This window comes from Ctenopharyngodon idella, chromosome 3 (assembly GCF_019924925.1).
Source record: "Ctenopharyngodon idella isolate HZGC_01 chromosome 3, HZGC01, whole genome shotgun sequence".
NCBI classification, from domain to species: Eukaryota; Metazoa; Chordata; class Actinopteri; order Cypriniformes; family Xenocyprididae; genus Ctenopharyngodon; species Ctenopharyngodon idella.
The window spans coordinates 2,847,578-2,867,801 of NC_067222.1; the positions used below are offsets into that span (position 1 = coordinate 2,847,578).

The following is a 20,224-nucleotide window of genomic DNA, read 5'->3' on the forward strand; positions in this document are numbered from 1 at the left end:
CGTCAGCACTGGCCCCGCCCACTCCCCCTCCTCCCCACACACACCCCCTAATGAAGCCTCGCCCACCACACAAACGTTTGTATTTCTAGTTTTTTAACGATTTAGTTTGCATTTTAGCATTAAACAAGCTGCCTTAATGGCGTTATGCAGAAGAATCTCCTGTAGGAGGAATGCATTAAGGCATGACAGCAGCAGATTTCAGTCTCCATTTCAGGTGTTATGCAATATTGACCATGTTATTACACATCATGAGGGCCAGTGGTTGGGGAAAGCAGTCTTCATGTTGTCTGTAGTTGTTTACAAATGAAATTGCATCAGATAACTCTTTCCCCCTCCCTAGCTGTGCATACTGAATGCATACAGGCAAAGGTAACCATCAGAAAATGGCAGTGAATAGTTCTGCTTTTGTTATTTAACTCAACCAGCCTTTTCTACAGTATTTGGACATCATAATTAGTTGCCCTGCAGTTGTATAACTTCTTTTATAGGTCAACTTATAATTATCTGGGAGCTTTTATCATACAGACAAAAGCAAGACGTAATTAAATATAGCTACAATAAAGACCGGGTGGAACCAAAATTTAGTCATTAAAAACCCATATTGACAGGCAACTCTTCTGAATACAGGTCAACATGGTGCTTATGTTTCTGGGCTCTGTGGACTTATGCATATAATACAACATGGAATTAAGTTATATATTGTAAACAATTATCTTTGACAAATTGCTTTTGCGCCTCTTTTCTAAGTCACTTTGGATAAAAGTATGTAAATGTATTGTAATATTAATCTTTCAGCCAATCACGTGACTTACATAACAGCACACAATTATGAGTCAAATCCAAGCGGCAACCTCCCCCAGTTTCTCTTGAAGCCAATACGAGAGTGATTTGAACTGCAATTCATCGACTGGCCGCTAGGAACAGGCTCCAAAAGAGAGCAGAATCTAATTGACCCCCATGTTGAAATGCCCAACTTTACAGCATGTTTACAGCCTGGTACAAATTGTGGTTTTGGTCTATACAGCTAATTTTGCCCTTCATGACAACTTGACAGGTCACTTTACCTCAGCTAATTCCAGCCGCTGAATTTGGCATCTCTGCCGCTTTTTTCGGGATTATTACATACAATTATCAAACATAAACGCTGCTCAGATTGCATAATTTCTTGAAGAACAATGATGGAGCGCAGATCATTCAGAAGAAATGTGATGCAAACAATGGATAATATATCAATATTTTAATGGATTTAATGCTTTTATGGACAAAAAGTACTGTTTTTTGTTTTTTAATGGACACTCATGGACATTTTACTCAAGTGCGATGGATTGGATTCATCTCGCGATCACTATTTCATTATAAAGGTATGGAGTCCCGTTTTTTTGCGTGTTGTCATTTTCACACCCGACACAAATTACAATATTACTAGTGCTGGAGCATCTATATCATAAAAAAGACACCGTAGACTGACAGTAAACCATTAGAACTTTTTAATGATATAACTTATCTTTATTAATATTTTAGATAGTGTCTAAGATAGATATATAGCTCCTTAGCCATGATCACGACGCGCTAGGCAGGCATGGTTTCAGCAACCAGGCACCTCAGTTCCAACCATGTCCCACCTCTTTGCCCATTTTCAGTTATCCGGGAGTGACGCGCAATGACGTGCTGCCAAGATGGCAACGGCCACTTTTTGGCTTCAAAAATGCTCTTCAGAAATCTATGGGTGATGTCACGGACACTACGTCCATATTTTTTTTAAAGTCTATTGTCAAATCATTTTAAAAGGCAATAATGATGTTTCTTTATCTGAAGACTCTTCACTCTTTGTTTCAAATATTGAGTCTTAAAGGTGCAGTAAGCAATTTATGAGAAACACTGTTGAACGTGGATTGAACCGAGCAGCACAACACCCTTGTAGCCAATCAGCAGAAGGGGGCATGTCCACTCATGATGGGGGAGGAGAGAGAGTGAGCAAGTGGGAGAAGGACTGTAGAAAGAGAGATGGCTGAGAGACATTACAAAAGAGAAAAGCTCAGAGGAATATCACTGGAAAAGAAGGGTTTTGATCAGGCAAGAGCTTTAGGACGCGCATCAAAGGATTAGTTCACTTCTAAATTAAAAGTTCCTGATCATTTACTCACCCCCATGTCATCCAAGATGTTTATGTCTTTCTTTCTTCAGTCAAAAAGAAATTAAGGTTTTTGAGGAGAACATTCTAGGATTTTTCTCCACATAGTGGACTTCACTGGGGTACAATGGATTGAAGGTCCAAATTTCAGTTTCAATGCAGCTTCAAAGGGCTCTACACGATCCCAGGCGAGGAATAAGGGTCTTATCTAGCGAAACGATCGCTCATTTTCTAAAAACAAAAGAAAAAATTATATACTTTTTAACCACAAAAAAGATTACGCATTAGTAATCACATTGGAAAGGTCACGCGTGACGTAGGAGGAAGTACTGCGGTAGGGCAAAAAACTCCATTTCATTTTCTCCTCCAACTTCAAAATCGTCCGACATCGTTGTTTTACCTTTTTGGTAAAGGCTGTCTGAATTATTCTTTGCACTTTCAATTTGTAAACAATTGCTCGGTACTTCTACCTACGTCACGTATGACCTTTCCAATGTGATTACGTAACGCGTGGCGCATCGCAGAGCTAGTGCAAGATGAGCATTTGTGGTTAAAAAGTATATAATTTTTCTTTAATTTTTTTTTAGAAATTGACCAATCGTTTCTCTAGACAAGACCCTTAATGCTTGTATATAATCTTGTGAACTGTATGTTAATTTTTTGTTTTTCCTTGTTTGTTTGTCATCTTCACTTTAGTTTTTGCAAAGCATTATTTTGCTTCGCTTCTGCTATGATAAAGAGACATCCACTCTTGCATTGTGAGTTTGTGCATTTTTTGGGCGGAGCAGTGAAGTGTTTCTCAGAAATCACTTACTGCTCCTTTAACATGGAACAGGCCTCAAACAGTCAACAAAACCTTTAATAATAATGTCACAGAAAGAGTCAGAGGCATGTCACGCTTTTACTTTATTCAGTTACCCAAAACACAGATCATTGACGTTGGGTGTATATAAATAAAGATCACCAAAGTAAAGTAACAAATTAATCCGGTGCACAGAAGTGATGTCATGTGCAAAACTCATTTTGTCATTTTTTTTTTCTTTAATACAAAAAGACTTGTTTGCAAAACTGTACAAATATCTTTTTTTTAAATTTTTTTTTAAATTGGATGTATGAAAGAAGAAACGAGAGCTGAGAGCTACAGGCGAAAGATTTTTAAAGGTGAAGTGAGTAATTTTTTCCATGTTAAATTGTATTGTTTAATATGCAAACTATAAATAATTTGTAGGTTGATTCTCCCTAAAAGTTTAAAGATTCTATGGCTGTGACTATTTTTTTTTTGCTCTGTTTCTTTGAGAATTCCATTGGCTCAACCAATAGCGTGAGTTTGGGGGTGGGGCTTTCTGCTTGTCTGACCAATAGCAGACGTTTGGGAAACATGTTTAAAATCACTGTTGTTGTAGTTACCTAGTGGTACAAAAATTGCACACTTCACCTTTAAGGGATTTTTAAGGGCGTAAATGTGTTTCTTAGCATGTGAAGCATGGTGCTCTTACAACAGAGACAGTAACTGTACGTAGCACAGAATGTGGCAGAGGCTGGACCTGGTGCCGGGATGTAAAGGCTGAGGGGGCATCAGACAGATTAGATGTCACAGTTAATGTTACAAACATTAATTTTCATCCGTTTGGAGTGCAACACTCTTACACTCTTCTGATTAAAGTACACACAGTTTGTATACACAGCTTACTTACAGTACCAAACAATCAGTCTAAGTAAACACTATGTTAAAAAAAAATGTGATTCAAAGCAAAATGTTTAAAAAAAAAAATCAGAAAAACAGGCAGAAACAGCCAATTTAACAGAGCTCAAAATTATGTAGTACACAAAACTTGGCCTATGGTACAGTACAGCACATACATCCAATTGACACGCTCATAAGCATCCTCAGTTTAGAAAAACTGTCACTCAAAATCAATTATAGTCAATCAAACATGCACATATGAATCTATGAGCATCACTTTACTTTAGCTGCCTGAGACACCTAATCATTTACCTAATTACTTTCTCTTATTTCTTCTTAAAGAGGACCTATTATGCTTTTTTTTTTTTTTTTTTTTTAATTTTTAACTTTCTTCAGTGTGTAATGTTGCTGTTGCTGCAAAGTTACAAAGCACAAAGTTACTCCAGAGGGAGTTATTCTCTATATCAGTAACACTGTTTCTCCATGAAACGCCTCCATTGTAATCTTGACTTTTCTTCCGGGAACGAACACGTCACAATATTCCTCATTTAAATAATTCCCGCCAAAGGCATACACAAAATAAAGGGGCGGGGCCTGGTTGAGTTAGTTAGTAGTGTGTTGAAACTCGTGGTTATGGTAAGAGGTGTGACATTTCCCAAACACACTCGAACTGGTTGACCAATCACAACACACTGGACCAGCCGACCAATCAGAGCACATTGTGCTTTTCTGAAGGAGGGGCTTCATAGAGACAGAAACTAAACAGAGCGATACTGACAGACTGGGAAGAGAGGTGCTGCAACAATGTCAAATATGTGAAAAATAATGTGTTTTTTTGAACATTCAAGCATGAAAACTTATTCTAGTAGACCCCAAAATTAAGACTTGAGGCATTATAGGTCCTTTTTAGTCTTTCATCAAAATGTAAAATCTTGCTCCACTAATGAAATGACTGTCCTTTTCAGGTCTCGTCACCCAGGCAGTGCAGGCTAATAATAGCTCAAATAACTTTAAACTTTAAAATCTCACTGTATTACAAGGCATCCTGTGCTGTTTGCAAAATCAGGAATGATTTCATTGCAAGGTCCTTTCATAACATCATCAATATAAAATGACAGCCAAAGGTTTTTTACACACTTGCTAATGAGGGTTGTGCAAAATTCAGAATTGGTTCCCTTTCAATTTACAAATGTGAATTTGAACTGAATTGGCCACACTTCACAAAAAGTTAAATCAATCAATCTATCTATCTATCTATCTATCTATCTATCTATCTATCATCACCTTCAAACTTCAAACTGACATTTTTCAAAACTTTTAAACAAAACTTTTTCTAGTTACAAATTACTGAACAGTTACTTTGAATTTCAGTCACTTTCTGCAATTCTACATCTGTCTGCTACCTCAGTTCAAATTCAGGAACCGGACTGTAAATAAAAAGGCATTTTCAGTTCAATTCTGTATGGTGCACAAGTCTGTTAGTAACACATGGTGATACTAATGTGAAAAGGTTATTCACTATACAAGAAAGAAACTAGCTGACCTTCAGTTACTGCATTTTTGAAAACCTTCACAAAAATAACACCGACAATACAGATTTTGTCTTTACTGTTCTGTTGATGTCCTGGGATGCAATTCTTGCTTTTCTCTCCTGAGAAATGAAGAATCCAATCCTTCTGTGATGACAAACTGTAATAATGTCTTGTATCTGAAAGCATTGTGTTGTGTCTGGGGCGACAGAATGAAAATGATGGCTCATGTGCATTACATCTAGCTGGTGGAGAAATCCTTGTGAGCACAAACTGGACATTAAATATATATAAAAAAAATTCTGTGGTTGAGTTTTTGTGTATGTCATTAAACACTGCAATTCCTTCTGGTGCTTCCAAACATTATTATAAGAGCTGGTATCAAGATTGTCTCCAAGTTTAGAGGTCTTTTCCTAATGCAGTTCTTGATGTGCACTTACAAAATGTCCAGATATCTGATGCTGATGAGATTGTCCCAAGTGCATAGTGAACATGACTCAAAGACAACCAATAAATATTCCATGTATAGATGCACTGCCTTGATTTTCAAAAATAAACAGTGTGATGAATATAAAAACTTAACTCCATCAATGCTATGAACAAAATAGAAAAAAAAACAGACATGCCTTTAACCAAAAAAGAAGAAAACTGTGCATGTATTTACATATGAATTGAAATATCTGACACACTGCAGTAAAAATCGAGTTCTGCATTTCAGCCAAAAGCTGATCAAGACTTCTTCATCGGTTCCCCAGGAAATAGGTCAGGTTGAGGTTTGAGGTCTAAATAGGTGCAAATCCTCCACCCACAGTCCAAACAAACCCTCTGGCAAGAGTGAGACGCCTACCTGTGATTTCTGGCTTTTGTTCAGACTTTTCGACATCTTTGAGCAGGCTCTCGAAAAGTGCTTCTCGTCGTTTGTTTGAGCGGTTTGTGGAGGCCCTATCGGCAGCATGGAGGAATATGGAGGATGATGGGTTGGAGGTGAGGAAATCTAGACCTGCGTCGAGTAGGAGCGGTGCAGAGTGGCGGAGCGTCCCGCGGAGTGGGCGGCGCAGTGGCGTGTGTGCTGGGACGGCTGGTCTAGACTTCGCTGGAAATGGAGCGAGACGGTATGAGGACATCGGGGGGGACGGGGAACCGATGAGGCTGATGGTCATGTGATCTCAGTGAATGGAGATCCCCTTGGAGTCTGTAAGGGGGGGGAGAGAGAGAGTGTGAGGGGAGAGAGAGAAAGAAAGGATGAGAAACCAAGACTGAAAGGTGGAAACTGCGGAAACTGTGGAAACTAAAATTAGTGATGCACCGAAATGTATTTTTAACCAAAACACCAAGATCAAATTTAAAGCAGAAAACCGAAACATTTTTAATAATGAACACTGCACAGTGTTTATATGGGAACCACCAGCAAGGGTGTTAAAAGTAACACTGAAGCAGTGTTAGAATGAATTAGGTACTTAAGTGATTAATTGAGTGATGATTGAGTATTATTGAAGACACCTGATGATAACAAACACAATCACTGAAGGAAAGAGGAACAGAAGAACTACAATTAACTTCCAGCCATAGCCTTAAATGAAATCAACTGGAAAAAAACATGAAAGCTCTCTTATTACACACCAGACTGACCTTATTTCTGTCATTCATCTACAGTTCTTTTTTGAGAATTAACAGAGGTTCAGATGTTTATGTTTTATTGAAAAGGTTAGGTCACCATTATGGTGATCAGTGTTTCATTTTGTTGGCCAGTTTGACTCTTGACTTTTCATGTCAGTTTGTGGTTTTTCTAACAGTGTTTACCAAAACATGCAATTTGTTACAAAATAAACCATGAAAGAGAGATTTAATGTAATTTTAATGTCTTTTCAGTTGATTTCATCTAAGGCTGTGGCTAGAATCAGTTGTAGTTCTTGTGTTTCTCTTTCCTTCAGTGTTCGTTATCATCAGGCGTCTTCAATAATCGAACAATCATCACACAATCAATCACTTAAGTATCTAATTAACTCTAACACTGCTTCGCTGTTACTTTTAACACCCTGCTGGTGGTTCCCATATGAACACCGAGCGGTGTTAATTTAACACCGGGGAATTTACTGTGTAAAATGAATATGTAATATAGTGCATATATTTATTAAAATGCTCCTTTCTAGAGTTAACTATCGAGTTTATGGTAACTGAATGGCTTTTCTGAGGTAAATGTAATGCAATGAGACATAGAGATATTATTTACAAGCTGTTTTATTGATGTCTTTTCATGGTTGAATGCTGACTGAGTGATTACATGAGACATGATGATACTTTTTGGTTGTACCGTTTCTTTCAACATACCTTCTGATGTTCATTCATGTTTATTTTGTTCTATAACTAGTAGTAAAGAGAAAGAGATGATTGGTTCTGCGATCTGTCAAGCCACAATAAGAGTGTCAGAACGGTTTTATTGTTTGAATTTTGTAATAAAATTTACAGAATCTGAAAGCTGAGATTTTCTCTGTGTCCGAAATTGCATACTGTATAGTAGGTACTACATTTGGCTCTCCAAAACAATTTCGGCCAGAAATTTTCGGTTCATCACTAAACAAAATATAAGGCAGAGAGAGAAAAGGGATGACTAAATGGTCGAGGTGACAAAGAGAGGAAAATAAGGCAAATCAGTTTCAAAAGTGAGGAGGATGAGGGTGGCCTACAAAGGGAAACTCACACTGGCGTAATTTTCCCCATCTAATTGCATTCCGTCTTTGAAGTTCCACATGCTACACAGTCCAATTTCCATCAGCCCATTGAGGAATCAATGAGATAATGGCCCTAAACATTTTGTTGTTTCTCAGATACTCTATTATAAATGTAATAGTCTTCAGGTTAAGCAAAGAGCAGAACGATCCTCCAGAGCGTCAGTGGGTTTTGCAGGGTTGGTGTTTGGGTTGTGCAGGTTGGACATGCTAGTAAAGGGAGAAGGAGGGCTGGGTGGGTCGTGGGAGTCACATTAGGGTCCACTGGGTCAAAAAACAGAAGGACAGGGTGGGGCGTAATCCATCCCCCTTATGTGTGCAGCCCTGCCACTAACCCACTCCCACCCCTTACCTGAGTGCCACTTAACTTTTCAAGTGGACTCTCTACGCAGGGCAGCGCCACCATGGGCATGCCCAGCACAGACTCAGGACGCTGGGGTCGCGCTGGTGGGGGTGGGGGCTTTGCCTGCTGGAAGTTGTTGATCACACAAGTCACCTAGAGAGAGAAAAAGAAGAGAGCGAAGAAAGATAGAGAGGGAATAAAGAGAAGAAGCAGTGGAGGGAGTGATGGAGAGAGGGATCTCTTGGATTTCATCAATATGTCGGCAAAATTTGCAAGTTGTCTTAACCACAATCAGGTCTTGTGATCATTTCTAAGGCCCCATTTCTACCTGGTATTAAGATGCATTTTGGTTGATCGGATTACAAGTGGACAAGGGAGACACATACCCGTTTACATATGAACGCGAAAGGATATGATGGAAAAACAAACGGAGAGCAGCAGCAAATCAGGAATGGTGAGCATTGTGCTTGGTATATTTTTCGTCTTTAAACCAAACTTGGGTCTTCAGCTGACAAAGTTTAAATCCTGTTTGGCTAGCGCGCTTGACCATAATGTTTACGCATTAGGTCAGTAGGTGGTCTTTTGTGCTGTTCGAATACATTCGACCACATGAGCGTTTCCACTACGAAAGCAATCTGGTCAAATGCGTTTTCGACTACCTCTGGAAGTGGTCGAAAGTGGACAAGCTCAAAACGTTTTAGACCCCATTTACACCTGTATTTAGAGTCATCTGCTTGTGATCCGATCGACCAATGCGCATCTTAATACCAGGTGGAAACAGGGCCAAAGTGATACTGAAACCTTGAATAACACCTGGGGCCAGTTGTTCAAAAAGTTTAATCTGGATTAGAATGATCTGGATTTGGAAATCCCATGTTTTGCTATCCAGGATCAGGTAATCCATTTTACCTTTGTGCCAGTTTTTCAAAGCAAAATTGGATTGGATCTGGACTGGATCACCCTGATTCAGATACACACTTTTTCAGATTACCAACTCTGGATTGCTAGTGCTCTACGGAGCCCCTAAATGGACATGGTGATGAGGGAAAAAAATTTCAATGCTTTTGTGTTCTCTCAAAAAAAAAATTGTGTATCGTTCACACGAGAAACTGCGTTCGCTCACAAAGAACTTTTGATTGGTTCATCTCTGCTGGGATAAGTATAATCCAGATTTTTTGGATCAAAGGTATTCCAATCTTAGTAAAAAGTTTTGAACAACACAAAATGTTGTTAATCCAGATCAAAACCAAGATTAGATTTTGTGATCTAATCTGATTTCAGAATCATTTTTTCCTTTTGAACAACCCATTTTCAGGATGTGATCCAATCCAATTGCCGAAATCACACTCTCACCAGAAAGACAGCGATGGCTCCGCCAGTGAAGTATCCAGCGAGGACGTCGGCCCAGTGGTTGCGGTATTCAGCCACTCTGACCACACCCACCAACATGGCCAGACACAGCAGAGTCAGACTGAGTGTGGGTTTGGTCAGACGCGTCCCTTTAGTCCTAAACACCAACGTCACGTACATCTGCAAGCACAGGCAGGCAATGGTGAAGAATAAGCCTGATAAAATTACCACGTTTTATAGGGACTTCCCATAGATAGTATGATTTTTATACTGTATATAAACTGTATTTATGATTTTTATACAAAAAAAAATTACTTGTTATTATATTATATGATATAAAAAATTTTATTTACAGGTTATATTATATTATATTATATTATATTGGTATTATTTATAAAATTTACTGGTATTTACATAATTTAGGGAACACCGGGTACACAAAATAATCCGACCACATGATGGCGCGCCTGATTAACCGCTCTCGCGTGACGCTCTATGAACGTAGAACACATCGTTAGTCTTAAGTGGCTGTTCACTCAGAAATGCGTTATTGCGTTGAAAAAAAAGCAAAGTTATTAAAGTTATTTTTAACTTGACTGCCACGTTTTTAGAATGCTGTTTCATGGGCGTGACGCTGCAAAAGACGCGAGACATGCGAGCAACAGCCAAACACGTCTGCCAAACATAAAAACAATAGGAAAAATAGTGCAATGGAATGCAAAAACCTGTAAAGAACTACTGCTGTATGTTTGATATTTCATGTTTGCATGATGCTGACAGGCTGAAAGCTTCTGTTATTTTCTGATAACAGCCTATTACTGGTGTTGGCTTTTGCTATTACTTTTTGGCTAATAAATATTTAGCATTTTTCTTATTTTATATTATTTCTGAGTATATAGGATTTAAGATTTAAGTCATTTGTTTTACATTTACACCATGTTGATCACTTCATGTGTGTGTACTTGGAATAGAACTTTTTAACCAGATGGTTAATAGAGAGAATATTACTTGAATCATATTGTAATGCAGTTCATGCAGTTCATGACCCCTTTAAGACCAAGACTTCCTTGTCTGACCAGATTCACCAGAAGGAACATGTTGAACCAGTTTTACTATTTATTTTGCTGGTGACATGGCTAAACCAGTGCACCGGCTAGACCAGTGCTAACTAGCATAAATCAGCTGGAGAAGCACTGAAATTCATATTAGCGTGAACTGCTCTTTACAGCAATTACTTTTGTGTCCTGGGGTTTGTGAGATTGCTTATAAATCCAAAGATTTACAGCTGCACTGTTTTGTACATCCACAAGGGAGTAATTTCAGATTCAATCACATCACTAAAATGATTCAAATAGTTCTAGGTTCAATACACTCACCACTGTATACACTGCTGAATAAACACTGAGGGCCGCATCCTTGGAGGGAAACGATTTCCGTGCAGATGCCACTATGAGGGGGTTTCCTGTGCAGGCTTTGCGCTCTGTGATGTACTGTAAGTTGGAATGGCAGCCCAGTGCTGTGTAGTTTGGTCTGCATGCTGACAGAAAGTGAGGCGTCTGGTTTCCTGTCACCACCTGTCCAGCATTGGCAAAGATGGTGGTGGTGAACACGCCAAAGGTATAGACACCTGAGTGAGAGAACAGAAATGAAAGATATCAGAAACACATGCAAAACATGTAAATATTGAGGCTACTGATATATTGGAGACCACAGGCCAGCTGCATGTAACATAGCCACTATGTTAAAGGGATAGTTCACCCAAAAATAAGAATTATGTAATTAATTACTCACCCTCATGTCGTTCCAAACCCGTAAGACCTTCGATCATCTTCGTAACACAAATTAAGATATTTTTGATGAAATCCGATGGCTCAGTGAGGCCTGCATCGCCAGCAATAACACTCCCTTTTTCAATGCCCAGAAAGCTACTAAAACATATTTAAAACAGTTCATGTGAGTACACTTTGAAGCTTTATGAATCTTTTGTTTTGAATCAGTGGTTCGAAGCGTGAATCAAACTGCCAAAGTCATGTGAACCATTGAATTTTCAAAACACTTAATGTATGACGTAACGAAGCCTCGATTACTGAAATCATGGGATTCTGGGGCTCTGAACCACTGATTCGAAACAAATGATTCGTAAAGCTTTGAAGCTTCATGAAGCAGTGTTTTGAAATCGCCCATCACTAGATATTGTGGAATAAAGTCGCTATTGTGTTATTTTTGCCACACAAAAAGTATTCTTGTCGCTTTATAATATTAAGGTTGAACCTCTGTAGTCACATGAACTGTTTTAAATATGTTTTAGTAGCTTTCTGGGCATTGAAAATGGGAGTGTTATTGCTGGCTATGCAGGCCTCACTGAGCCATTGGATTTCATCAAAATATCTTAATTTGTGTTCTGAAGATGAACAAAGGTCTTATGGGTGTGGAACAACATGAGGGTGAGTAATAAATGACATAATTTTAATTTTTGGGTGAACTAACCCTTTAAGACTGCATCTTATGAACTAGTCTGACCAACTAGCAGTTAGATTTAATCAGTCTTTCTTTTTGGATTCAAATTTGACCTTTTTATGTAACTGATTTTAAAAGGTTATGACCAGTCTTAAAGAAAAAAATTAGATGACTAACTTGTAAGACTGGTCAAGGCAGTTTATGTAACCGTCCAATCTGATCTGTATTGAAAATAAAATAAAATATATTTATAATATTGGCCACCATATTCATTACTGGTCATAAAATATAATAACTTATTCATATTGTTCATTATATTTGCTGGTGGTCAATAAAAAAAATAAAAAATAAAATAAAATAATAAAATAAAATAGCTTATTAATATTGTCCATTATATTTGTTGGTGGTCAATAAAATAAAATAAAATAAAATAAAATAAAATAATAAATAAAAAATAATAAAATAACTTGTTAATATTGTCCATTATATTTGTTGTTGGTCAATAAAAATAAATAAATAAATAAAATGTAATTGTTTATCATATTCATTATCGTTCATAGTAACATGAAAATAAAAATATTTATAATATTGGCCATTATATTGATTATTGTCATTAAATATTGTATTTGGTTTGAAAAGTCAAATAGTAGCAGTGTCCCACCATGTGACACTTCATTGGAAATGATCTTAAAGGACATTTTCTAATTCTTGTCTATTTATTATAAATGCAGTTCTTATGAACTTGCATTAATTGAGAAATAACCTGGAATATTTCTACTTCTAAATTTCATTTGTCACAATGCAGGACTATTTAAGTAAACTGCAAAACAATATTAAAAGTTAAAACAAACAAAACTTGGTATTCAGATACAGCACTTAAAAAACACATTTACATGCATTCCTTTACATACATTTTAACCTAAAATTTTAATGTTGAAAAAACAAACAAACAAACAAACAAAAAAACTACCTATTAAACACAAACTGCATAAAAATAAAGGTTCTTTGTTGGCATTGATGGTTCCATAAAGAACCTTTAACATCCATGAAACCTTTCCATTGCACAAAAGGTTCCTTATAGTGGAAAAAGATTATTCAAATGTTCACACTAGAAAAAAATGTTCAATGAAAGGTTCTTTGGGGAAACAAAAATTGTTCTCGCTATGAAAACCCCTTCAAAATGGCTTTTATGCTTATAATGATGATCTTGATCAAATATATTTTCTCCAAATTCCTAAATTTCCCAACTCTCTTCGTTAAAGGTTCATTGTTAGTTCTTCTCCATGCTGATGTACCTAGGAAGCGTATGACGCGTCTCAGCAGGGGGTTGAAGTAACAGCAGTCGGCTGTGACTATGGTCTTCTCCTGCGTGCCCTCCGACCTCATGAAAAATGCCATCACCTCGCCAGCCAGAATCTGAGGAGGAAAACACACAAATGGATCAAACCGGAGCTTTGCTTCAGCCTGCCAGAACATCCACCACCCCATTTGCTTTGGCATCATTTGTTGTAGCTCCATTTGGTTGAAATCCGAGTGCAGAGAAACATGCGCATTATACTCTGGCTAAGCAGGCATTTTATCAGCCTCCTTGAGAATTTGAATCATGAGTTGCTAATAGTCCCTCATTTTCACCGTTCTCAAATGCCAACACCAGAACCTCATTATTTCTGATCTCCCTGGTTACGGTTAAGACGGGTAACAGCTCATCAACGTGACTAATTCGGCTTTGCCATATAAGAGCTACACACACATCAGTTCTCATCAGTGTGTTTAAATCCTCATAACTGTACGTCTTTTCTCTGTAATGCAAACAGTAAAAGCACATTTATTATCTGTAATTATAACACAGCTTCCTGCCATAATCATTTTTGTGATCAATCATGTCTTTCTGTGCTCAAAAACTATGAACAATGTAAAACAAACTACAACCCAGATTACACTTGCAATGAGAATAGGCATGGTTTGTGTCACTTTGTGCATTGAAGTATTAGCTGCTGAGTGCATGAAACCATCAAAATGCAAAATACATTTATAAACAAAAACTTTTGAGGAGATGGGGAAAGAAAGTTTTTTAAAAGAACTTTTTTTTTCATGTGTATGAAAATTAGGGATGTCTATTATATTGGAGACCACAATTGTACATAAATAAAATAAAATAAAGAATAAAATAAAATAAAATTATAAAGACAATGTATAACTTAAAATGTGAGTAACACTAAAAGTCGTTAAAAATTTAGCATTTTTTGAAATGCATTTCATGGAAATTTTACTACATTTCAATTTTTGATTTTAAGAGCATTAACATTTTATGAACATTTACTTGGGTTAAATAAACATTTTAAAAATAAAATAATATAAAATTCTCAAATTATAAAGAATGTAAAAAAAAAAAGAGTAACACTGAAAGTTATGTTGAAAAAACTGCATGGGATTGGATACATGAGAATAAATAATAAAATAAAATAAAATAAAATAAAAACAACTTTATAATATTGGGATATGATGCATGAGATCATAACTGTACTGAATAAAATAAAATGAAATAAAATAAAAACAACTTTTTAATATTGAAAAAAATATATAATAAATTATATATTAATTATATATTCAATATTATATATTAATATATATAATATTGAAAATTAAATAAAATAAAACATATTTATAAAATAAATAAAAAAAACTTTATAATATTGAAAATTAAATAAAATAAAAAATATTTATAAAAAAAAAAAAAAAAAAACTTTATAATATTGGGATGTGATGAATGAGACCATAACTGTACTGAATAAAATAAAATGAAATAAAAACAACTTTATAATATTGAAAAATAAAAACTTAATAATATTGAAAATTGCAAAAGTGAATGAAATTTCTATATTAATTTCTAATACTATTATTTCTTTTTCTTGGATTAACATTTGTATGCTTTTGAAAACTAAATGTCCCCAACACTGTATGAATATAACTAGACAATTGTCTGAATATATATATATATATATATAGCAACAAGCTGAAGCATCAAGCAATCCAAATTTGCTTTTACCTAGCAAAAATAGATATAGAATCATACACATGAAGAACCAATCATATTGGAGAATGAATCATGTCACCTTTGCCATGCTCCTATACTATGAAACCTGTTGTACTCTGTTTGTCGGGGGAAATTCTCTAAAATTGGTCTGAGATCCTCCGGTCGTGATTAAAGCATATTCGAAGGCATTGTCTGCGGTGTGTCTGGTTACTGCTGCGCAGCAGGTCAGTGGAGCACTAGAGACCTTTATTCACAAGTGACAGTGTTCACAGGGGGCGAGACGTCGTCCAAACCAGAGTGAGGCTCTTATAGGCGTCCAGGATTACCAACGTAGTCACAGTAGCTATTATTCTTATGGAACAATCTAATGCAGTCAGAATACTAGTATTTCCAGTCTCAGGCATCTGGATTCACCTGATGTAGTCAGAGTAGCTATTCTTAGGCGTGAGGGGAGGAAGTCACCTGAGGATAATATTAGAGGTGTCAGAGGACACCTGGTTTAACTTAAGTCAGGTGCGTAGGAGAATTTCTACCACAGAAATCAAAAATATTTAAAATAAAATAAAATGCATAGTATGGATTCATGAGACTATAACTGTACTGCAAAAAATACACTCAAATTATAAAGACAATGTATAACTTAAAAAGTGAGTAACACTAAAAGTCTCATTAAATATTTGCATGTTGTTGAGATTATGCAATTCATGCAAATATTATTACATTTCAATTTCTGATTTTAAGAGCCTTAACATTTTAAAAACATTTAGTTGGGTACAATAAACATTAACATCTAAACATCTTAATCCATACTGGAAAACAAGCACTTCCCTGGTGGTAGAAGAACTGGAGACCATAAACACTGACATCAAATCCATTACCTTCGACTCAAAGCGACAGAGAGATACGTCAGGGATGAGACAGTGAGGGACAGGGACACGGCACTCACCTCACACATTTCCCAGTTTAGCACCTGACCGCTGACACAGACTGACATCAGTGATGCACAGACACACAGAGGAAATGATCAACACAGCCCAGATGACTCATGCAGCAAGAACAAGTTTGGAAGGTTTATGATATTGTATAAGGTGACTGATTTTCATTTTTGGGTGCACTGCTCTTTAAATCTGACTATGATGTTGTTGTGAATCTAACACAGTGCGTTGGTGAGACTGTGAGCATCAGTTCGAGTGTGAATAACACACCATTAGATGAGATTCTAGATCCTTCTATCAGCTTTCATAGCCTGTCATGGCCGATTAGGCTTGTGGCTCATGCTTCTCATACAAATGTATATTATAAAGCAGATCTCAACATCACAACAGCTCCCAACTGAGTGCAGGAAAGGGTCACCCACAGGATACGATGTCTAATTCCCAGCATACGATCACAAGAGTATTTGATACCAAAGTAAATGATATGAGATCACAGCACAGAAAAGAAAAAATCCTCCCTAATTTAAATGGACAGCTCAAGATTTATATGTGAAATTTACATTAAAGGCACAATATGTAAGATCTTTGGATTAAAATAGCCCAAAACCACTAGAACAATGTTATATATTTTGTTGACTTGTGTACTTACATTATCCCAGATGTTTCCAAGAATATTTAAATCCAGAGAAATAAGCAATTTTAACCAGGACACGGACCGTGTATGTGCGCGTCGCCTATCAAAGACATCATATCCGCGTTACCCTCGACTTCCGGTTTTATTTTGTTGAAACCATGGAAACACCAAAGACGCTTTAATATATTATGTGTTTTATTAGACATGTGAGCAACTGTTTGGATACATTAATTGACAGAAAACTAATCATGTTATATATTTCAACACAGTAAGTCTTATTGTTTAAATCTTGTTTTCTAGGTTAACCGCGAGTACCATGTTTTACCATGACTAATATCGATCTAACTTACTGCAGTGTGCAACAAGTGTCTCATAGCAGCTGCCGAGCAAACGCAGAGTAGCATTATAACAACTTTCAACACACAAACCTATCTAATATGATAAACAGCGCTGTGTTACCACACATACACATGACCAGAAGAAGCAGAAGCGCTCATCTGTGGCATAATAAAATCTCCGCTGCTCTCGAGCCGTGTCGCGCTCGTCTCTCGTTAGCAATTGCTCCCGCTCTGCTTCATACTACAGTAACGTTAATAATGTCCTCCATGAACATGATTTCAGGCCAAGTCCTACCCTGATTCTTTTCCACCGGCTGTAGATGTGAAGACAACACCTCCCATGGTTTCGAGAAATCAAAGCATCATCAAGCTACACCTTTGTTTTGAATAAGCGACCTCTAGTGGCGAAAAATTACATAGTGTGCCTTTAAGTCAACATGAAATCAAAATTAACCTCATTTACTTTGTTAATACAAGTTTCTGGATTTTCTCTTACTGAACATTCTATTTATGAACAAAAAAGGAATTAATACATACATATAACAGAACATGGGTTGTGAATGTCAAAATTAAGACATCTGGATGTTTATTATTTAGGTAAATCAGATGAAATTGGGAAGTTTTTCCACTTATAAACACTAATATATAAAATAACATTCAAAAGTTTAGATTTTTACATGTTTCTGAATGAAGTCTCACCATTTATTTGATCAAATGTACAGTAAAAGCAGTTATATTTTAAAAATGATTTAATAATTTAAAATGTTTCTAATTTGAATGCATTTAAAATGTATTTTCAGCATCATTACTCCAGTTATTACTCATGAACACAAAACAAAGTTAACTACTAATTTTAGTTTTTTGTCTTGTCATCTCTAAATAATTTTCCAATTATAACACTGTTTATTATGAAACGCTCTTAATATGCTGATGACAGATAAAAATAATTGTATTTGCTGCATTCTTGTTTTCTGCAGCGTATCTATTTTGCTGCTCAACGTGCTTTCTGCTACTGTTGTTAAAATAACTGCGTCTCTTAATGTCTTTACATCTTAGCGTGAGAGAGAAGCAACGAGCACAGAGCTGAAAGGGCTTGAATGAAGCACGTTTGCTCAAGATAGAAATATTAGAAATGTAGCGCCGAAAGATCATTACCGTAAGCGACCTGGAGCATTTGTGGTGTGAACCGCTCCGTTGTTTTGACGCGCTGCTCACTTTAAACTGTAGAAATGGTAAAATGGCGCAATTAAGTCTGCCATTTGAATACTGCTGGTATAGTGTATATATTTAAGTACAGTTTTTACAGTTAAATTATATAGAAATTATTATTATTTAAGGATCATGTCAATTATGCATATATAAATACATCTGAATCATTTAAATGCACCTTCTGTTCATCTCCTGAGCAAATCAGACAGCCAAGCGATGCTTTTTTTATGTGTGATGAAACTGAATGAAATCCTGACACTGCTGCTTTACCCCGTTTCATCTTCTCTCTTATTGTGACGCAAAACAGATCATGAACTTGCTCTTCCCTGAGGCTACGAGTGGACATACATGCCATGACAGAGAGGTGCACAGTTCAGACATATGTTGAAATGCCAGTGCATTCACCCCCTAGCTAGTGCCATCTGCTCCAGTTTCTCAGGTGGCATCACTGTTCACCCTCCACATGCTCCAAACCTCCCTCTGGCCATCACAAGTTTATATTTGGCTGTTTTGATGCTATTTACACCTCAAATTAGGCAATTTTAAAGCAGGAATTTTATGTAGCATGAAATGGAAGTTGTGATTGTATTTTCTTCCCTATTGTGACGTATCTTCGAGTGAAACAGCTTTTCGAACAAGAACAAATGTAGGGCGGGGCTTCATTTTGTCCATGGGGAATTGATTGGATGATTAGTCGGTTGTGGTTTGCTATTGGTTATTTTGATTAAAGAATACAAGGGCATATGAATTGATGCACGGATAAATCATTTACATTAAATACTGCAACAATCCATAAAAAATAAGAACTGTCAATATTGATTTCATGGTGATTTTAAAGTGCGGCAATCTAGTGACCTGTCTAATGCACAAGCAGAGCACAAACATCCTCAAAATATTTATACCTCATAAATGAAAGCACATTACTGGAAATGTTGTGATAAAACGGGAAATGAAAGCTCTAGCATAAGTTCTGCCAGGAAGACTCAGTGTTACGTCACCTATTAGTTTAGATCTAACCAATCATTATCTTACACTTGGAGTATAAAAGATCGGTACTTACACATGTCTGAGTTCACAGATGCAGAATGCAGAGTCCGCAACCCTTTGGGATGTGAGCTACGGAACTTTATCTTACAATATTTTGCTTGCTGATTGTTAACAAATATCATTGTTACGTTATCTTGCCTCCCGAGTCTTTCTGGTAGAAGTATTATGGCCAACCGAATAACTAAAATGGTTTTAAAGGGATAGTTCACCCATGAATTCTGTCATCATTTACTCACCCTCAAGTTTTTCCAAACCTGTACGAGTTTCTTTCTTCTTTTGAACACAAAAGAAGATCTTTCAAAGGGGTGGTTGATTATGATTTCACTTTTACAGAAATCACTTTTTAAGGACTACAACAAACGGCTGGTAGGGACTACAATGAGCTTCTTCCTGGGTTTGTGACATCACTAACCCTAAAATTTACATAAACCCCGCCCCGGAGAACACACAACAAAGGGGGCGAGGCCATGTTGGACTGCTTTAGAGAAGAGGAAGAGTTGTTGTAGTAGAGTGTTGTTACCATGCCGTCCTTTTACGCCGGACTGCTTCACAAACTGGATTTGCACAAAAGATTAACATGACGGCACATGCTAGTCGATGAGTTGAATCAACTCCACAGCAACTACATAAATTTATCCACTAACCGCTCAGAAACGTCCAGTTTCATTCTAAAAGTTGTAACTTCTTCCTGAGTCTCTCCATCAGTGTCCGACTCCAGTTTGAACAATGTAAGGCTGAACACCGTTACTGTCAATAGTCATTTTGGCTGCGTGAGATTCTCCAGCTTTGTTGTTGTTGAGCAACTGA

At 36.8% G+C, this 20,224-nt stretch overlaps 1 protein-coding gene across 6 annotated transcripts in view; it reads right to left on the reverse strand.

The window, feature by feature from the left end:
- Positions 1–3,019: 3,019 nt before the first annotated feature.
- plppr2a (phospholipid phosphatase related 2a) overlaps positions 3,020–20,224 on the reverse strand; it is a 46,432-nt gene continuing 29,227 nt past the window's right edge. For 5 of the 6 annotated variants that reach the window (XM_051888103.1, XM_051888099.1, XM_051888100.1 and 2 more), the window contains 5 exons: positions 13,516–13,636; positions 11,140–11,390; positions 9,767–9,943; positions 8,439–8,566; positions 3,020–6,536 (listed from right to left, as the gene is read on the reverse strand). In XM_051888103.1, the coding sequence (XP_051744063.1) occupies positions 6,428–6,536; positions 8,439–8,566; positions 9,767–9,943; positions 11,140–11,390; positions 13,516–13,636 (786 nt within the window). In that variant the 3' untranslated portion in view covers positions 3,020–6,427. Of the gene's footprint in view, positions 6,537–8,422; positions 8,567–9,766; positions 9,944–11,139; positions 11,391–13,515; positions 13,637–20,224 lie in introns of all 6 variants that reach the window. The other variant, XM_051888105.1, reaches the window with a different exon arrangement.